Here is an 18,807-nt window from a genome sequence, read left to right as displayed (position 1 = left end):
AGCTAACGGGTTGGTGTCAGAATAAAAACGATACATTTCAAAATATTCCCGTTTTCATCTGGGATCCTGCTGACGCTCCGCATCCTGACCTGCCCTTGTTGTGCACTTGTGGGACCGAGTGGAACCACCCGGCACTGGGGGTCCAGCCAGGGTGCAGGATCAGGACACATGGTGTTAATTTGTAGTGAATCTTTTTAGCATCTCACTCAGATTGGGCGCTGACACATTGAGCACTGCCTGTTTTTATTTCAAATTCACTCCCGCTTTTGGTGCCGTAGCAGTCCTCTCCAGCATCGCTCTCCTCCATTTTGAGGTCAGGTTTCCTGGGGCTGGGTGGACGCAGGGAATTAGGAGGTGCACTGCGTTTCTGCGCCATGTAATGTGTGCACACCCTTTCTTCCCACCCTTCCCACCATCACTCACTAAAGCTCATATATATGTGTATTAATCCCTGGGGTTGACTCTGAGAGATCACGCTCCAAAAGCAATCCTTCCCAGATGCCTGAAGAGCCTCATAAAGGCGCACATGGGTAATCCCCTGCTCCGTGTGATGGTAGGTTTACACTGCTGAAGGTGGTTTTGCAAAGGCCCTCGGAGTCCCCAACAAGCATCTCCCCATGGATGCTATACCTGGCCACTGCAACCTGTTGGGATGCAGTAACAGCAGCAGTTACACACCTTATATGTTTTTTTGATGAAGTCATCGATGTTCAGATACAGAGAGGTGTTTTACTGTGACCTACAGCTGAGGCTGGAAGTATGCTGGCAGTTCCCTCAACACCGTTCTCTGTACAATGTACTGTTTGCATGATAAAAAAAGGAAAAAATATGAATGAAGACTAAGGTCACCATTCAACTTTTTCTTGAAAAGGCGAAAAGTAGCAATGAGAAAATGTTACTGATGATCAGATCAGTCTTTCCAGCCTGTGTTTACATGAGTCGTAGGAGGATTTTTCATACAAGTAGCCCTATTAACTTCAGTGCATAAACTGTGTCTCTTCCTGTGCGCATGGGTTTGCAGGATTAAAATCACTTGTAAATTTTAATAGATAACATGTTCAGCAACCTCATGGCATTTGTGTTTTTCTTAGCTGTAGCTCTGCAGAGTCATTCTACCTCTATAAAACTCGTGGAGAGATTTTTAAGGTGGGCCAAATGCATCTCAAAGATTGGTCGCTTAATTAACACAAGGCCTCACAGTGACAGCATTGCAAAACAGACTCCAGCGCTGGCCCTGTGCCTTTTTCCACTTCGCTGTTTCTGCTACCCATATGTCTCAGGCTGCCAACACAGATCATCGTGTGCATTTTAATAGCTGCTGTTCTTCAAATAATTTTATTACTGTGACAGCGACTTTATAAATGCCTTTTACTCTCCTGATGATACTGAATCAATGTATTAACAGCACCTTTTTTTTTCCTGTTTTTCCATTCCAGGAGCAAATTCATCAATTGTTGCTGATTTCATGCCTACATCATCATGGAACATCTCAAGTGAATTGGATAAAGGTAAGTGGACAGAAAAAAATAGAAAGATGTGAAATCAGATTTAAAAATCTCAATTCTTCTTCTTGACTCACCCAAATCAGCAAGCGAAGGGGCGAGGGGGCATTTAAGATAAACTTTGTTTGCCTTGTGATCGTTTGATGTTTAATTACGTGTCGTTCTGTGATTTCTGGAGAATGCTGTGTTCATTTCTTGTACTAGTAAAATGTTCCACATGGTAAAAATATTTCAAGATGTGAGTTTTGTTGGTTTATGAACTGCTTGACATTTTGTCTGGTGGATCTTAGGATTTGAACTCAAAATTAACAAGCGTCAGGCAGTCAGTTAGCCTCGATGTGTTTTATTATGAAATGTTGAGACTTTAAATTAATAGATGGGGAAAATACATTCGCAGGTGGTAACTACGTGTGATTTGGAGCTCTCCAAAGGGTACATATTGTGAAAAAAGGGATGTATTTCTCATTCTCCTTCATTTGCACCACCAATTTTTTAAGCCCAATTGCCTAGCTTCCTCTAGCCCTTATTGCAAGGCAGTGGCCTGCAGCTCCTGAGTCAATCTGGTCTTTGAAATGCTTCTAACATAACGTTTACAGTGGAGGATGCTGTTAGCCACACTAGCTGTCCAGTTTGTTAACCACTCTTTTCATTTGCTTATAACTTTGCCAACCATTAACTATTTAGACTGAAATTTCCCAGAGTGGAGTTCTGCCACAGATGGTTTTTCCAAATGTTTTTGTCTGTATTTTGTTCATGTTTTCTATGAACATGTGTTCAGAATGTTTTATGTTTATGCATAAATATGTTTTCTGTGCTTAAGTATGAAGAGAATATGTAGTTCTGAGTACTTTAAGGCAAGGTTGGCTCTTTCACATCTGCCTTCCCACTAGGGAAGGAGCAGGACTTTCTGGTGATCCAGGACATATTAGAAAAGATGGAAGTCAAAGAAAGGGCTTGTGCTTGCTGGTGGAAAAGGCAGAAGAGCAATGTAGTCATTAAGCAGAGAATTCCCAATTCACAGCAAATCACTGAAAGAAGGCGTTGACAGAATGGATGTCTTATCCCACTGCAGTGATTCATCCATGCCATGCCCATGGCAGGTCCGCAGGTCCGGGCTGTGCTCAGGGAACGTCCCAAAGCTGCGGTGAAGTGGGGGTAGTGGTTCCCCCAAACAGGATGCCTGTGTGTTTCTTTAATTATTTGGCAGCCTTGTTTGGTTTTTCAAAAAGTAAGAAATAAATAAGTGTCCTAGAAAAAGCAAGTTAAGGGCAGAAAGCCAGACACTCAAAAGTTAGGAAATGCCAGAGAGAAGGCAATCAGACAGTCTTAATTCAGACCACTTACGATATCCTTGGCAGGCAACCTGTACTAACCTACAGGGTAGATTTTTCTCTAGGGGCTCACCTCATGTTCCTAGAAGACAGGGTCACACTTTGTTGAAGTGGTGGAAATATTTTTTGCAAATGATCAACAGGGATGTATTCTTTGTTATCCACTGTGAGCCCAAGGGTTCAACTGGTAAAGTGCCTATCAATTGCTATAAATTGCATGGAAAGCTGTGTCTCCAACCAAAAGTTACATAGAGAAGAAGGTACAGAAGACATATTGAAGATAATGTAATTTTACTGTAAATTGTATATGATCTGTGCTGAAGAATAGCTCCCAGTAGCTTCTTTGTTGTTATTCCTAACGGGAGGTTTTGCGGAGGCTGGTCTTTTATGACCACGGTGATTTTTAACCCATATTGTGGTTAAACTTTCTCTCAGCTCGTAGTTCAAATGCTCCTTTTCTTCAGTAGCATGTGCCCCAGGTGGGCACTCTCCAAAACCTTAGTTTGATTGACATAGCTAGGAAAGAGAGGATGGTGCCTGGTGGCAGCCTAGGCTGCCTGCCTCCGTTGCATCTGCTTTCTCCACACCAGGTTGTATCAGCCAGGGTTCAGATGTCCCACCCTGGCTGCTGGTGTGCTGGCCCTGTCGGAAAGCAGCAGCTCCAGAGCGAGCAGAGGTAAAGCTTGGGACGACTGCCACCGTCCTGGACATTGAGTCATCTTATTGCTCAAAGCGAAGCTTACACTTTCTGTGCCAGTGCTGAGCCTGGCCTCTACGTTGGTAATTAAACCATTTTCCGCGTTACTTCCGTGACACCTGTTCCTGGGCTATATTGTCAGAAACAGGTAAAATGAAGTTACACACTTCTAATCCATCTGGAATGCGGCAATTACCACTCGTTGGGCTGAATCCTGCATTCCTGGGGGATTACCGGCCCCTTTGCTCGAGCTGATTAGCATTTAGACTGCTGTAAGCTTACACACCTAAACGTGGATTTACATATGTGATTAAAATGCATTCGCTGCCCAAAAAGCTTAGTCAGAGGGCGGATTCTCCCAGTTTGCCTGCAAGCAGAGTAAGGCACACACGTTTTGTCTTGTCTAAGAGAGAAGCAGGGGCTTTAATGTGGGAGCTGCTGGTTCTACTAAAGCTCTTTGAAACTCTTGCTTGTATAAAGCCAAATATACTGCAGCGCATGCTGACTTGGTGAGTTGAAACCTCAAGAGGAGAAAATTAGGCGTGCACTTAGTTTCCATTTCTTTTGCAAACAAGCATCTCAAGAAATCAACATCCACTTGTCTTTGCTTCAGTCAGCCATGAGGTCACGCAGGCGTCCCAGTAAAACTCATTTTAAAGCCTATTAAGTTCACCACATGAAAATGGTTTCCAGCCAAATTTCCCAATTAAATGGCTGTCCGCTTTAAGCAGCTCTAACTCTACCTGCTGCCTTTTGGAAATGAGCATCTCTTCCTCAAATATGTCACCTGTGTTTGGGAAGGAGGATCAGCTCATAGTCTTGCTAAACAATATTCTGCATTTTGAAGTAATTACTTAATACGGTGCTTTCCCTAGCTCGGTGAGTTCTGCAGTGATTATCTTACAACTGAGCCCTATTCAGGTTTCAATTTCTATTAAATAAGCTAAATCGACAGCATTAAACAGTTGCCTGTTTATTCTTTTTAACAGGAAATGAATTTAAAAGAGACGCAGCCACCCGTGAAGAGCTGTTGAAAGCAACGATTGATGGGAGGGAGGAGGTGGTTTCTCACCAAAACCTTAAAAAAACAAACAAACTGTGCATAAAAAATAAAAAATAATCACTTTTAAAATAGCAGAAATTTAGCTATGAGCATTTCTCTCTCTTTTCCGATGTGCAGAGGGAATGCCACGGGGGCAAAAAAGAAATGAAAATGTGATCTAATAAATATTTAATTATATAAGGAGAAATAAGTGAACTTCAGGGAAAAAAAGGGGTCTCTGGTGGTAGGAAAAGGCCCATCTCAGCGGGTCGGTGGCAGGATGGGAAGCCTTTTACCCCCAAGGTGCTAGCTGAGATTTCCCTCGGGCTGGGGGAGCCTGCGGCTGCTCGGCAGGTGGGGGACGTCCAGTGGGGACCATAGCTGATCACTTCGTGAGGCTCGGAGACGTCCCCCTTCGTGTGTGCTCCTACGTGGCCCCATTGCACCAGGCTTTGTAACTGCTCCTGACACTGGCCACGGCTCGGCCATTCACTCTTGGTGGCTTGAAGCAATTTCCTTATCTGGAAATTGTTTGACATCAGCTACGGCAGTAGGTGACATCTGAGGCAAAACAAAAAGGCCCGATGAAACCAAGACTAAGCGGAGTTCCCAAGGATGCTCTGCCCTGGTGATGGCTTTTAGGGTCCGTGCTCTGTTCTTTAATGCGACTCTTTTTTGGGGCACGCCAGTGGGTGAGGGAGCAAGGCCCCAGGCACTGCTTTTCTCTTTTTTTCTTCCTGTTGCTTAAGGCACTTTTGTTTCTAATTTTTCCTCGCCTGTGCATTGCCCCTCTCTCTCCCCTTACACCACAGGAAAAGCTTGTGCTCCAGCTCTTTGAGAAAGCTTCCAATCTACTGTGAGCTCTTCTTTTCCCTGATCCTTCATTCAGCTGCTTCGTACCACAAAAACGATGGTGGAAGGGTAGGCTTTTCCTTCCGTCAGATGTCGGTTTATTTATGAAGAAATAGATAGGGCTGAATTTGAATGAGAGCCTATTTACATCTGGTACAATGGAGGAATTGTTTGGGAACTCTTCATCCTTAGGCAAAGATAATACTGGAGTCTTTGCCAAGAAAGAGTCAGCTTTGAAATATTATTTTCTTTTAACTGTGAGTAGGATTCAACTTCAGTGGACGTTCACTCTACAGGACTGATAAGAGAACGATGCCATCACTGCAGCTTCCCCTGATCAGGTCTCCCCTGTGCCCACCTGCAGCCTCAGGCGCTCGTTTCATCATGGCAGCTCCCTGACCATGCACAAGGATGTGTCCTGGCCATGGTTGAGCCAGAGCTGAGGACACCGTGTTATCTTATTGCTGGTACCTCCTCCTCCCAGGAGCTCTTCACTTGGTCCTTCAGTTTCCGAAGAAAACCCATTAGTGTGAGTTTTTGCAGATACTGCCTATTTTCCTTTCCCTTCCACGGCCTATCTGCTTTGGCAAACAAGTATAAAACTTCAGAATGATTCAGGGCTTGGGAACCATTTTCATTTCCAGACATCCACGATCCCAAGCCCGGGCTTTGAGCTCCCCACTGCTCCCAGCCTCTCTGTGTGGCATAGACCTTGCGGTCACTGCTGCGGCAGCGCTTAGCAGTCTCCTGGTGCTCCAGGTGTTACACAGAAAGCAAACGTTCCCCAGGGAGCTTGGCAGCAAGAGTCAGGATTTTACAAAATGCACCCCAAATCACTCAGTGGTTTGAGGTTAAGCTGGGATTTATCCTTAAGTATTCAAAGACATATCAATACAAGGATCACCTATAGCAAGCATCCCTCCCCTCGGATGGTCTGGAGATCCAGAGCAGAAAATAACTGTGGAAGGCCAAAACAGGGGATGGGATAGCTGCAGGATTTGCTCCACTACCCTGTGCGTCGGACTGCATGTCATTAACTTCTGGGAGATCTTTGTGCGGGAAGAACATGCCCTGGCAGGGTGGGTTGCACAGCAGCTACAGGCCACGGAGCGCAGCAGGGACTGCAGGACATCCCAGTAGGTACGGCCATGCCGTGCTGCTGATGCACCCTTTGGGTCCGGGGGGGCTTCCCGAGGGGAGAAGGCAAGTGTTGCCGTCCTTACTGACAAATCCAGGCTAAAGCTGTCACCCTGGCAAGTCTTTCCAGGCAGGGAAATGACCAGGCTATGAGTTCTTAAGGGGAAAATCTTTCTGATGTCCCAGGGAGAGTTTGACTCTTAGGCAAACTACATCTTAAAAAACATAAACAAAACCAAACGTGGAGAAAACCAGGTGGATTGAGGCCTCCTAACTTTAGCCCCAGTTCTTTAGAGATTTCCAGATTTTCTTTTGAAATCACTGGATGTGAATTTGATACACGTGGTGAAAGGGGAAGAATTACAGCTTTCACATTCATGCACAATTTACCTTTTTATTTTCCTTTATTATCTGGGGGATATTTGGTAAATCAAGCTCCCCTGATGGGGCTCAGGATTCAGATTCTATTTGTGGGGTCCCGTTAGTAGCGAGGCAGTAAATTACTGCTACTTTGTTTGAAAATTTTTTTAGCCACAGTACATTAGCTCCTTTTGTTTGCTTTTCCACTGACAGAGTGCACGTTTTTATTTGAGAATTTGTGTTTCTTGAATGTCTCATTTATAAATAATACAGGGTGTGAAATTTGAAGGTCACAGAACACAACTTGAAAAAGAAACCACCCTGAGTAAGGTTGGCATTCATGGCAAAAATCTTTCACAAAATGCTTCACTTACATTGGATTTTTTCTATAATCTCAGTGTGTGCAGTGAATGTCTGACCATTATACATAAGGTAACTATATATAATAACCTTTTCCTGGCTCATCCAGCTATCTTTGTTTATTTGAAAGATTGATAGATCAGAGGGTCAAGGGACGTGTTTTATTGTAAGTTTCTGTTCCAAATTTCCTGACATTTTTTGTTTAAAAAAAATAGACCTTTAAAAGGCACAGAAAGGGCTAATAAGAACCAGATCCTAAAGTGATGCTATGTCAAAATGTCAAAAATAACAGCTTTTCTTTGACTCTACAGCATTAATCTTAAGGCACATAGCTTTCTATACATCCTTCCTTTAATAGCTTGTGTTTTTGTATGTGGCTCTCTACTGCAGAGCAGCTTCTAAAGTGACAACAAAATCCCTTGATGGTTTTCAGTAGTTGGGTTTATAGCTGGATGTGGACATTTGTTTACTTACTCCAAATCACTTTTTTTGTGATAAAGTTTAGAGGCTTCCTACTTGTTCTATAAAACTGGTTCCTGAGTATAGAAAAGCTTCATTTCCCCTTGCCAGATTATAGCGTCAAAGCTATCACCAAGACATCTGTCCTTAAACCTGAAAGTTGACTCATAAAAGGAGAGGCAGATGTGAACTCTCAAATGCATATTCAGAATTTGCATTGGCACGAAGGGCAGTGAGTTGTCCAGTTCCTCTCCAAAAGCAATGGGATTCAGGTGCTCAGCCCCAGATAATTTTTTGGGAGTCCGCGGGCATCTCTGCTCCGTTTTCCCTCCACAAGCCCTCCCTCTGCTGTGGCCCAGGGCAATCTCTAAGCTGCTAAATATCAGAAAGTAGCAATTAATTCTGAGAATCCCAAATACAGTGAATGTCACACGTGGACATCTGAAAAGCCGTAAAGCCTCAGGCAGTGGTCAGCCTTGTTTCAGTTCAGTAAATTATCCTCGGGTGGCACTAAGACCTCTAGATGTGTCTGGGAAGAGAAAGCCCAACACACAGCTGCAGCGTGTCTCCCAAATTGAGTCTCGCACATACACATCACTGAGGAAACTCCTTTGAAAATAAGCTGGGCAAGCAAAGGCAGTGAAGTATTTCTTTTTGTCCCAAGACAGTTGACATTGTATATTTCTGCATGATTGTCTGGACTTCTTTAACTCTGATATTCTTCATATGGGTTGCCAAATCGTGGGTTGAGTGTTGTATCCCTTTCCTCCCACTGTCATTCCTCTGCTTTTATTCATTTAAAACAAGTGCAGTTCCATCCGGGGGTCTTCCTTTTGCCCCTTTTAATAACAGGGATCTGTTGATCGGACCCACAGATTGGGCCTGCCGGGAGTTATCTTCCTTTGCGAGTTATGGACAGAGCAAGCAATCAATGGTTAATCCTTTTTCCAGCTGAGAAGTATGTGCTCTGTCTGTGGCCACACTTCAGTAAGAGATCCTGCTTGTTCCTTCTCTAGCTGAACTGGAATAGCTTAAAACTCAAGTTGGTTGAACATAAGGAACAACCAGCAAGCCCCTCCAGCGTCTTCAGGCTGGGTGGGCTCCATGTTGTTGACTTTCTCCAAAGAGAACAATTCCATATAGAAAATTTCCAACAGTTTGAGCTCAATGGTGGTGCCCATACATGTGAGTATGGGGCACGTCCACATGTTGCATCAGACTGGACTAACATGGAAAATCCAAGGCTCTGAATGAATGAAAATGCTTCTTTCCAGGCTATTATATTAAATCGGGCAGCCCGAGTCAGACCTTCGATGTGCCCAGCAGGCTCTTCCCTTTTAAAGAAACTTTTGAAGTTACCAATCTTTAAACTTACCTGGCTTGCAGACCCTGACTGAGGCGCTTTTTGCATTTCTTTATTGCTGATGTATGCTATGACAAAGAAGGGGTGAGCTGCTAAACCTTTGGTGCAAAAAGATAAAGGCAATAAGCAGTCTGTAAGACTGCCGTCCCAACTGCTTTATCCACCTGGGTCAGGTAGTTGTTTTACAATGCAGATTTGAATTTTCAAATCCAGAATTAAACTTATTCTCCAGTCCAGCAGCTGGAAACGGTGTCCCCATAGCTGTAGGTTTGCTTGAGAAAAGGTTTTGAGATGTTCCTTTCCAGAGAAGTGTGTTGTTGCATGTCTATAATGAGAAGTAACTTGGTACACCAGCCTTTCTGTTGCACCTGGATTAAAGCTGTTTTCAGGCTTGCGATGGCTTGAATGGAGACTTTAATTTTAGCTTTTCTTTGAATATTCCAAAAGATCAGAAGGGCATAAAGAAAAGGATAAATGAAACAGCAATTCTTGTCATAAAATGAACATTTCAGGGTCTAATTCTGCATCCCCATCGTGCTTTAAACACCTAGTGAAATCAGAAACACACAGTGCTAGGGGGGAAAAAAGGTCTCACTGTGGCCAGCAAAATAGTCCTCCAAGCAGAGAGGGTGTTGCTGCTCTAAGATGTGTCTTTGGTAATTTTAGAGTAACCATGTGGTCACAGAGGAGATTAACATTCCTTGGCCAGAGAGGACGAGCTTTTATTTTGAAAGCCACCTGGGTTCCACTTAAAAGTAGTAGAATACTTCAGGATTTATTACGACCGGGCAGGCTCCTATTTAACAATGTCAAGACATAGCTGTGGAAATACACACACTTTTCTTCTTTTGAGACACGCAACGCACTACATTTCTTCTTGCACAGCTGTTGCTATTCTGTAACATCAAACCAGCAAAAAGTTTGGCCATGAAAGATACCTAATATTTGGATTTTATATGCAGTGTCTCCAATTTATGCGCTTAGAATCATGAAGATGACTTATGATGTGTTGTGTTTGCATTGGCAACGGCTCAAAACCAGAAATATATTTCAGGCTTGGCTTTCCAGATATTATCTCAAGTCATTTAAAAGTTCATTATAGGGCACCCGCTAGTGCTGCTCTAGTAAAGGGGCTGTCAGCATTTTTCAAGGGTTTATAACTCAGCCATTAAAAAAAAAAAAAAAAAATCTCTGTGGGCTGAAACTTGGCATTCAGGGTCCAGGCCCAGCAGTAAATTGTTTTTACAAATTAAAAAAAAATCAGTTTGACTATTATTAAATTATAGGTGGGCTAAATTTTATTTAGAACTTTTTCAGGCTATTCTGCCATACTTCTGTAAATTAAAATGTTTCCAAAATGTTTTTATAGAGTGCTACTCTAAAATACGGACCAGCTTTTGTTATGTTCTTGAAACCCTGAGATTTAACTTAAAATATAATAACAGTGCTTATCCCAGCATAGCACTTTTCACCTTCAAAGTGCTTTACGAGCATTATCTCATTAATGTACATAACAGCCTCCCCATGATGTAAGAGGGATTATTATCCACACTTTATAGCTGGAGAGATTGAGCCAAAAGGTTTAAGGCTGTTTTTAAAAGGACTTAGTTGCACAAATCCCATGTGAGCTTTGATTGGCTTTGGGTGTCTACTTCCCTTTGGCTCTCCTAAAAATCGTAACTGAAGTGATTCACCCAAGACTACTCAGAGCCAGGGTTAAAACTCAGACTTTCCAATGGCCAGTGCCACTAGACTGGTTAATTCTCAGAAGCGCAGTAATTACTTTGTACATAAGAACCACTGTGTTTCGAAGAAATTATTCTTTAGGTCAGAGGGAGTCAAGTCTGGGCGTTTGGGGAGCTCCTTGATGGCAAGGAGACTGTCAGATGAAAGATGGTAGAACGTGGCGTGCTGTAAGACCACGGCTATGCGACGCGATGTCTTCATCGTGCGTGCAAGCAGCGGGTCCGTCCCGTTTCATCAGCCCTGTTCACCCCCTGCCGAAAGCACAAAAGGAGGATTTACTGCTGGTTTTCTTGGCTTTTGGTCCCAGAGGAGGAGATACTAACGTTGATGGCACCAGAAAGTGGCTGACAGGGGTCACTGGACAGAAAGCTGGCCGCTGGCAGGAACTATTTTATATATTCTTTGCATAGTTGTTATGGAAGGGAGAGGATGGGGGCAGTAGCTTTGGGGATTTGATGGGTGTTGGTAAGTGAGAGTTAGACACAAGTATTAAAAATACAATTGGGCCTCTCCTTGGCCCCTCCACGCCGGGCAAGGGCAGCAGTGGATGGCTTTTGTGCATGCCGGGAAAGGAATGCTCGTAATTTTGGTATGCCTCGCTAACAGTCCAGGGTTTTTTGGAAGCACTGTTCGACCTCCAGCTCATTTTTGATTACAGAACTGCTTTATCTGTGAGAAAGGTCTTCCCATGAAGCTTCCAATTGCTTGAAACCTGCCCTGTTTAAATCTCATCTCAGGTGATCTGCTTGATCTGATTTATGATTTGTATGTAAAATTTAGGGATTTGAGGACTAAGCTAAGCTGAATTTAATGGATGCATTTTTTTTTGTGTCTCTGTAGTAGTTCATGGAGGAAGGTTCGAGGAGTCCTGAGCTTCTGACACTGAGAGGCTCTTCCTGTTTGTACCTATAGAGAAGCTGCACCATAGCTCTTGCATTACTCACTTGCTTTCTCACTGACTTACTGTTGCTACCGATACTTTAAAATTCTTCTCCAGCCTTTGGAAACCTACCCTACTTCCTTTCTCCTTTATTCGCCTTTCCTGTATACCACAGGACCGTTAAAATATTATATTTACTGTGGTGTTTGTCAGCAAGACCGTCACAGGACTGAGGCCATTCTGTTCTCTGACTGTGTTATACTGTAGATATCTGAATCAGTCTTTGAAACGTTATCAGGAATTATATAAATGACTGTGGTATAGAAATGCTACATTGGATAATTAAATGCGGTTATCCAGTTCCATGCTATTAGTGTGATTTTATTAAACCCAGATTGTGGAGAAAACCCAAGAATATGTGTGCTGACTTAGATTATGCTTCCCGGTGAGGTTATTAAGATAGCAAGTCAGAAACATTTCTAGTCTTGCAATAAAGCATGGAGAAATGATTCTGGAGAGCTAAAAGGCCAGTCTGACAGCCCTGGCAAAAGACATCAAACCCTGTTGTCTGTCTTCACCGAGGGCTGGGATCTCTGCCCTTTTTACTCCACACATAGATTTCCTAACTAATTAGATCCATGGGAGTATAGATAACAGTCATATTTTGCAGTTTCATACCGGCATGCTAAAAGAGTAGTTGATCAGTGGAAAAAAACCAATGTGTGGGCAGTTCCTTTGTGCTAAATGTTTATCCTGTGGCTCCCCGGGATCAAATGAGAACAGGGACGCCTTGTATAAAGTGCTGTGCAAATACAGGGTAAGAGCTTACATGCTAAGCAGATTAAATACAAAGGAAAGAGATATCGATATACACAGAACATAATGAAGGGAGTAGCTAATGAAGACGTGATTAAAGTAAATAATTAGGGAAGTGAATTAGTTAGGCCAGTTAGTTGGCTAAGCTGTTGTTAGACATGCTGGAGATTTTTTCCATACTTTCAGGCAGGCTTGTTACGGGAGTTAACAATAGATGTACCTGAGAACGGTGGGGCATAAGCAACACAGTACAGGTCTACTTACTGATGGGCTTTTCTTGACCTCCTGGATTCGGTCTGAGAGCGCAGGAGCAGAGTACGGCCTCTGGATTTCTCATTCCTTGGCCGCCCTGCTGAGACAGCCAGCGGATGATAATGGGTTTTGGCCAGTAATGACCACCATTAGATTTGAAGCTGTGACACGGAGATCAAAGCCCGTGTATTCCATTCCCCATACCCAATCCATCTCGCTCTCTGCCTCTAAAGGATTTAATTAAATGTTGAATACAGTTAACTAGAAATAGTCCTCTTCCTGAATGATGAAGAATGAAATAGCACTTGACAGGAGAAGGCAATGCTCAAGAATGCATTAGAAGAGATTAATTTTGCTGAATTTTGATTTAACATTCTCTGTCTTAACAAAAGAATTCTTGATCTTCTGCTTGCACCTATCATGAGACCTATTTCAGATTTAAGATAAACGTTAGTACTCTTAGCAAGGGAAATACTGAGTGAGAAAAAAGTCTTCATCTCCTAGACATGATCATTATTCCTCATCTATGCAGTTAGTACTTACAACATGCTGTTGACATTGCTCTGAAAATGAATTTAAAATGGCTCTGAGACCTTTACTTCTGCACGATTCGTTTCATATATTGCTATGTTTTGTGGGTCGTAACAAGAGCAGGGGCAGATCTGCATAGGCAGAGGCATCAAAATGAGCAGCCAGATTTCTCATACGTTTTCCATGTTTATTGGGTAGCCAAAGGGAAAAATAAAAGAACAAAAAGAAACAGTGTTACCTCCTTTTTCTGTGTTAAATAAAGCCAAATAGGATGATGTTGAGAAAGTAGAGAGAATCCACGGGTGTACGAAGGAGGAGAAGTTTTCAAGAAATAGATCATTACTATAGTGCAATGTGAATTCCAAAATCTGTTCCTTTGATTACCATGCAAAACTATGTGGGACCTACTGCCTGCCCTGAAACATCAATTAACAGGTAGTATCATTTTCTACTAAACCTGATAGCCACTTCCTTTTTCTCCCTTTCAAAGGCAAGCATGAGCTTTCTTTAAAGTGACATCTCCTGAGCTGGAGTTCTTTATTCACCCTTTTTTCTTTTTACGTAACAGACTACTTCTTGACACTTGATGAACCTATGAATAACATAACTACCACCCTTGGCCAGACTGCAGAGCTGCACTGTAAAGTTTCTGGCAATCCTCCTCCGACTGTCCGTTGGCTGAAAAATGACGCGCCAGTTGTCCAAGAACCCCGGAGGATCTCCTTCCGTGCTACAAGCTATGGGTCTCGATTGCGGATAAGGAACCTTGACACTACAGATACTGGCTACTTCCAGTGTGTTGCAACTAACGGCAGAAAGACTGTTTCTACAACTGGTGTGCTGTTTGTAAAATTTGGTAAGTTTTCTCCTTTTTAAAGTGTTCAAACTATTACTTAGAAAAACAACTGTGGAGAAAGGTGTGTTTATCCACTGAAAATGAAGGCACTGATGTAGTGGTACCAGGTGGTCTGATTCAGCCTATTTCTGGGAGCATCACTGGGCTTATCCTCTCTGCCTGTTTGCTCTTTGCTCAGCTGAGATGCCCATGTTGCCAGCTGTAACGGTGGCTTTTACTATATAAAAGCCGGCTGGAAGCAGGACTTAAACACAGGGGTCACCAGACAATAGGGTTCATTAATGTGCTACCTGAGTGGATTCAGACCAGATGAGAAAAACTATTTTATTCTCAAGTGCCTGAGTGATCTCCTTTGTCTCTAGTAAGTGAGAAATTTCAGCTTGCAGTATGGATTGGAGGCGTGTTAATTATATATATAGACAGACACACATATGTATACATCTGTCAGGTAAAATAAGCACTTTTTTTCAAAGTCAAAGTTTATATTGAGATAATTGCCTTCAGAGCTGATCTGAAAACACAGAGGATTCCAAACAAGAAGCAGGTTTTGTGCTGCTTCTCCTCCACCTCCACATTCAGAGGGAAATAGTTCACTGCGATGAAGATGTTTGCACAGAGTCCTAGTTAATCCTCTTACAAACTGGACAAGTAACACACAATGAATGATCTATGTGATGAGTTCCATAGTCTTTTTTCATAAATCTCCCATATTTTCTAAATTCTAATAAGAAATCATCATTAGATGTTCTCTGGTAAGGCAGTAAAGCACCGAGGGCAGTAACAACGAAACCCTCTCGGCCAAAGCTGACTGAGGTCAGAGCAAATTTGATCGATGCATCTGAATCAGGCCTAGGATGAATTCCCTGATAAATAATGAAGATTGAGAGGGGGAAATGATGCTGTTTTCTCCCAATTATAGTTACAACATGCTTTTGTACAAGCCTCATGTGGTCTGCTGTAACCTTGTCGGTGATGGCCCGAGACACAGCTGAATTGGAGAATGTGCCTCACCTGTTTATTGTCCTCGTCTACGGCATTTTGCAGACAATCATTGCTACAGGATACAGTCTTGTCTTTGGTACTGAGAAACTGTGACTCATCTGTTAAACTACGTAAACCACATCCAACATGACAGCCTGTTACTTTTATCTTTTAAAAGGTTTTCAAAAGCTTCCTGCTTGCTACCTCACCATAACTCATCACACTGTTTTTCTTCTGTCACTTTTCCAGGTCCCCCGCCAACAGCAAGTCCAGGATCATCGTAAGTTGTTTCATGTCTGTTATGTCGATTCATTAATCTTGCATTTCAGCAGTCAGAAGTTCATTTTTCATTTTGTGTGACAGGAGCACTTTTACATTCCACTTTAAGTCAGATAGTATGGTAATTTATTATAACTGAATTATCTGTCTCATAGATATATTTTCATGTTATCATGTCAACTCCTATTTCTTACCCTAGACTTCTTAATTTCCAATATTATTACCTCCAGGTCTTCTGCTGCCTTCAGTCTTTGAACTGATTTCAGTCTACCTACAGGTATGAGTAGAAACTGATCTTCATTCATGTCACAGCCCAATCAGGAAAATATTTATCACTATAAGTAGATTTTACTACCTAGGGGCTTCTTACTGATTTTAAGGATACTGATGGTCATAAACTGTATCTGTATCTATCTGTACCTGTATTAGTAAACTGTCTTAAAACTGAGTTTTTAAAGATGAATACATGGGTGGGAGTAGTGGCTGTTTTTACAACAGCTCCCTGTATCCTGGAGCTCAGGTTTGGTTCCTGCTGCTGGGTCCATGCTGCTGGATCTGAGCAGTTGCCACATTGTTGTATTTTGGCAGTAGAGCTTCTGTCTTCGGTAGCTTTTGAGAATGTACATTTATCTTCCCCTTTAGTTTCAAGACACATGATCAAACTTTCTCACCTTTTATAGTCCCTTATTCCTTTCAAGTGTGATCTTCATCTGTTCTGAAGTTTGAAATTAATTTTATGATAGTGTGTCCAGCTTATTCACATCTTACATGCATGGAACAATACTGAAAACCTACTGAAAGGGAAGCTGCACCATTAGAAGAGGAATACAGTACCAACTAAAACATAAAATGAAACTGTTAATACGATTACAAGGGATGCAAAAGCTTGGGGATGTGAATGTTCCTGACTGCCCTTATAGAAGGTCAAAATATACAAAGTATTGCAGAGGACATAAATTATGGGAAGCATCTGACCACAAAAGGACATGCTAGGATGCCCTCTAATGGAACATCATAAAATGTGTTTTGTCTCCCCTTTTGAAGGTACCTGACATGAAGTTACTGAGTTTGTTTTGGAAGGGGAGCTCTTTGCTCGGACTTAGGCTCCATTTTGTGATCTGGGGAGGAAAGCTTTATGGTTCTGTGGGAAGTGGCTGTTGTGCTTAGCAGTTTGGAGGCTTAATTAATCACAGAATCACAGAACCATTAAGGTTGGAAAAGACCTTTAAGATCATCCAGTCCAACCATCAACCCAACATCACCATGCCCACTAAACCATGTCCCGAAGTGCCACGTCTACCTGTTTTTTGAACACTTTCAGTGATGGTGACTCCACCACCTCCCTGGGCAGCCTGTTCCATATGAGTTGAGAAGATGTGTATTTTGTGTCTGCTTCCACCTGGTTTGGGGTTTCTGAAATTTGTGAGGTTAACACGTCCTTGGTCATCAGAAACCTGTGGGAGAGCAGTGTGAGCACAGAAAGCAGAGAGCTGTGCTGGAATGTCACTGTCTAGGCCACGCAGGGTTGCCTTACGTTTTTAAAAAAAAATATATATTTGGGGACCTTTTTCCCATTTTTCTTTCTGGCAGAGTTTGGGAGTTTTCAAAAAAGACCACAACTTAACTAGCTAAAAGCCTCACCCTGTTATGGAGAAGTAACAGCAAATGGTCCCCTTAATTCAGTGAGTGTTGGGCTGAGCACTAAGGTGGTGTCTTACACAGCATCATCCAGACCGTGAGGAAAAAACAAGCTACTGTCACAAGTGCTAGTTTGGAGACTAGAAGTATTACACTCCACCTGAGCTAAGCGCCCTTCTTCTACCTTAACATGGCCCTGTCTTACTCTGCGTGCAAAGCCCATATATTCAGGGAACAAACAATCACTGTTTTCTGTATGCACCATATCAAACATTAAATTAGCTTTAAAGTGACTTAATCCAAGCTTTTCAGTTTGTTTTCAGCATTTGCTGCCAATTGATATACTTGTGTACAAACACAAAGACTGTGAAAGGTGAAAAGAAGTGAGACATCCTCTTTAATAGTTGTCTTTATAATTGTGCCTTCTAATTTTGTAACTAAAAAAGGCATTTAGTCACACTGCATTACTCTGGGAGGTTGTGGGCTCTGTCTAGTAAGAGGTCACATTGTACTAAACATTGGAGAGAAACATAACCAAAGTAATGTGCAGAGAGATCTCCACTTTACTGAATGGAGAACACTTACAGTCCTGTAGAAGCTAACCAGATTTAATCTATGAAATAAGAGAATCAGGAAGGAGCTTGTGACAAAGAAATTATAAACTTGGTACTTGTACTAAATGAGAGTAGAAAAAAAGGTCCGTGTACATCGTCTTGAACCTAGTTCACATCTGCTGCCAGTAGCATGAGTGCCAGAGCCTTTATGGATAGCAGCAGTGGGTTAGGTCCAGCTGTGTGAAGCAAAATTGCAAAGAGAAATTGCATGTTGTGGAATCCAGGAGGGGAATTTCCTCGAAATCTGTTCCTTGCTGTTTGCTGTTCTTCAGATGTAAACAGTACCTCGAGTATTGTGTAGCCTGCTCATGCATAGCCTTCTCCCCATACAAGTTGGCAGACAAATTCATAGCTATGAAATTAATGAAAATTTGGTGGAAGTGCCTGTGGTAAGAGTGATCCCACATTACATAGCTAAGTGTCACAAAAAAGCATTTGGAGGACTACTGGCTAAAAGCAGCAGTACTCTTCAGCACAGGGGAACAGAGCATTTTGTACAGCTCTGCTAAATTTTCTTGTCGGAAAACCAAATTTATTTAAGTTGTTTTAAAGATTAAAACATTTTTTTCTGATATTTTGATTGCAAATTTCTTCAAATATGAAGAGAAGTTGGAGCCTGCTCGCTGTGAGAGCCTTTGAATGCATCAGCTCTCGGACTATTATGTTGTTTCATAGTCTTGATGCCATTTTAGGACTCCTCATTGCTATTAGATGAGCAGTAAGTATAGTCATGAGAAATACCTGCTTTTATCTGTGAAAACCAACCCCATCTATGCCAGCCTCAATTTTCAAGTTCCAGGGTGATAGTGTACTACATGGTTGACCTCCCTCTCCATCGTTTAAGAGTCATGGGAGTCCTATGGGTAAACACTTTCTTCAGGGGTAGTCCTGGAAGCTGGAAGGTCATAAAATATCTCCCTGCCGTTTTTTCAGCAGTTACATCGTTGGTCTTGGTGCTTTGGCTAAACTGGCTGTGGGCCCGTGGCTTCACCTGATTTTAGTCCCCCAAAATACGTTCATGGGAACCTATGTCTCTCTTCCCGCGCTGTGCAGGCTGACCGCTGGTGTTGCTCTGAGCAAATGGACACTCACTGTACATCATCGTAGGGAC

General features: G+C 42.5%; 1 protein-coding gene across 1 annotated transcript in view; it reads left to right on the top strand.

The window, feature by feature from the left end:
* Window positions 1-1,433: 1,433 nt before the first annotated feature.
* Window positions 1,434-18,807, top strand: part of ROR1 (receptor tyrosine kinase-like orphan receptor 1) — a 55,653-nt gene continuing 38,279 nt past the window's right edge. Inside the window, exons 1-3 of the mRNA XM_010286860.1 lie at window positions 1,434-1,508; window positions 13,897-14,184; window positions 15,415-15,445. Coding sequence (XP_010285162.1) covers window positions 1,466-1,508; window positions 13,897-14,184; window positions 15,415-15,445 — 362 coding nt within the window. The 5' untranslated portion in view covers window positions 1,434-1,465. The remainder of the gene's footprint in view (window positions 1,509-13,896; window positions 14,185-15,414; window positions 15,446-18,807) is intronic.

The sequence above is a fragment of the Phaethon lepturus genome, unplaced genomic scaffold, assembly GCF_000687285.1.
Source record: "Phaethon lepturus isolate BGI_N335 unplaced genomic scaffold, ASM68728v1 scaffold15945, whole genome shotgun sequence".
Taxonomy (NCBI): Eukaryota; Metazoa; Chordata; class Aves; order Phaethontiformes; family Phaethontidae; genus Phaethon; species Phaethon lepturus.
The sequence above is the reverse complement of the archived record's forward strand: the minus strand, read 5'-3'. Positions and strand labels throughout refer to the sequence as shown.